The 2129-nt window shown below is 46.3% G+C and overlaps 1 protein-coding gene across 1 annotated transcript; it reads left to right on the forward strand.

Annotated features, from left to right (window-relative positions):
* Positions 1 to 721: 721 nt before the first annotated feature.
* Positions 722 to 1477, forward strand: LOC121025509 (mammaglobin-A-like). The gene is made up of 2 exons (XM_040468049.1): positions 722 to 835; positions 1218 to 1477. Exons 1-2 carry the CDS (start codon positions 781 to 783, stop codon positions 1475 to 1477), a joined length of 315 nt encoding a protein of 104 aa, XP_040323983.1. The 5' UTR covers positions 722 to 780.
* The last annotated feature ends 652 nt before the right edge of the window (positions 1478 to 2129 follow it).

The raw sequence follows: 2129 nt of genomic DNA on the forward strand, positions 1-2129 counted from the left end.
AGCCCAGTCCCTACCACCATTCCTCCATTCAGGACTGCCTCTGCTGAGTGATCAGTTGCCCTGCTTCTTCATATCACCCTTTAACTGATGGGGGGAAAAAAACCCAAACAACGGAAAAAAAAGATTATTCATAGATTCAGAATAGAATGAATTTATGAAATTAATTAATCAATTGAGATAGTCTTTGCACAAATAGCCTTTAGAGAAAGTTAGACATTGTTAGGATTTCCTAAACGTCCAGCCCCTTGTTAAAAGGGTCTATGGACACGGGAAGTCTGCCCTCCTGAGGAGCTATCTGGTATTGCACCGAGCCCAGATGCGTGGTGAGCCCATGGGAACGCAGGATACGAAGCTATCCATCCGTTCAAGAAGGAGGACAGGTGGAAGGAGACTAATAAAGACCGCAACAATAATAAAACAACAAGGATGACAACACAGGCACACTCTGTCGTCGTTTCATTAGCTAGCAAGCACTTTTGCATTAATTTCATCTAAATTAATGCAATAATGTTATCATTATTGCAGTTCCAAAATAGTTTTGAGTCCAACAAGCTGTCTCCTTGGTTTCTACAAACAGGGCACAGGCTGGCTGGGCGGATTCTTGCTGTCATTTCCTGGCCCAGTGCCACGTTTACTGTGTGACTCAGTCCCTCACTTCGGGGAGGGCTTAAGGTGATGGCCGGGAGAATAAAAGGAGGAGTTCTAGGTGCTCAGCTCCCAAGTGAGTTCTTTCTTCCCTGCCACGTCGGACTGACCGGCTAACACCAGCTGCCCTCAACCATGAAGCTGCTGAGAGTCCTTGTGCTGATTGCCCTCCCGCTTTACTGCTTTGCTGGTGAGTTCTGTGCAGCAAGGGCAGGTTCGGGGCTAAAGGTGGTGTCAGGGCCCTCTGGAAGACCTCCTGTTCCCTAAATTCAGGCCAACAGGCTCCACCTCATTTCTCCAGTGTCTTTGTTTCATGGTTAGGTAGTGTCTGGCTTCTCTGGGCTGTGGAGGTAGTGCTGGGGTGGAGAGGGGGCACAGATGTTTTCAAGCTTAAGGAAACCCTAGGTCCTGAGTTTACTCTCTGAGAACTGAGAACTCAAGACGATTCACCATCATATTTCTGAATGTATGAGTCTACTGGGATGTAGGTTGGATGACCAACATCCTAGGTGCTCCCAAAAAGGGGCCTCAGGGCTACGGAACTGAGATCGCTTTTATGTGTTTTCTTTCAGGTTCTGGATGCCTACTTCTAGAGCAGGTGGTTAACAAAACAATCAGTCCTGAAGTGAGCGTTAGTGAATACCAAAATTTTCTTCAGGATTTTGTTCGGGAGACTGAGGAAGAAAAGGCCTTGGCTGATTTGAAGCAGTGTTTTCTCAACCAGCCAAACGAAACTCTGCACAACTTTGCACAGATGGTGGTAATTACAGTTTCTTCTGATGTGCTTTCAAACCACGGGGCAGGGACTAGTAGGGTCTACGTTTGTCACTAATGATGCCAAAGCAAGTGTTCAACATGCTTTATTTTATTTCAGTGAATGTAATTGTGGCTGCATGTGAGTACTTTGACATCAAGAAAGCCAGCCAAGGTCCCAGTGCCGATTTGCCTCTGCGCTTCTTGGAATCTTTAGTGAATGATAAATGAAAAAGGCAAATGAGGGACAATATTCACATAAAGGCTGAACTACCCTTCAGTATCCTAGTACACACTCACACATCCACACACAAACTTTCTCTTTTTTCCTTTTTTTAAGTTTATTTATTTACTTTAAGGGGCAGGGGGAGAGAGCACGCATAGAGGAGGAGCAGACACAGGGAGAGAGAGAGAATCTTAAGCAGGCTCTGCCCTATCAGTGCAGAGACAGACGTGCCTCAATCTCAGGAACTGGGAGATCATGACCTGCCAACTGAGCCACCCAGGAGCCACAATATTTTCCTTGTTTTTTTTATTCTTTATTTATTTTTGAGAAAGAGACAGAGAGACAGAGTGCGAGTGGGGGAAGGATCAGAGAGAGAGACACACACAGAATACAAAGCAGGCTCCAGGCTCTGAGCTGTCAGCACAGAGCCCAACGTGGGGCTCAAACTCATGAACCACGAGATCATGACCTGAGTCAAAGTCGAATGCCACGCAGGCACCCCTCA

The sequence above is a fragment of the Herpailurus yagouaroundi genome, unplaced genomic scaffold (assembly GCF_014898765.1).
Source record: "Herpailurus yagouaroundi ecotype Mexico unplaced genomic scaffold, PumYag 67654, whole genome shotgun sequence".
Lineage (NCBI taxonomy): Eukaryota > Metazoa > Chordata > Mammalia > Carnivora > Felidae > Herpailurus > Herpailurus yagouaroundi.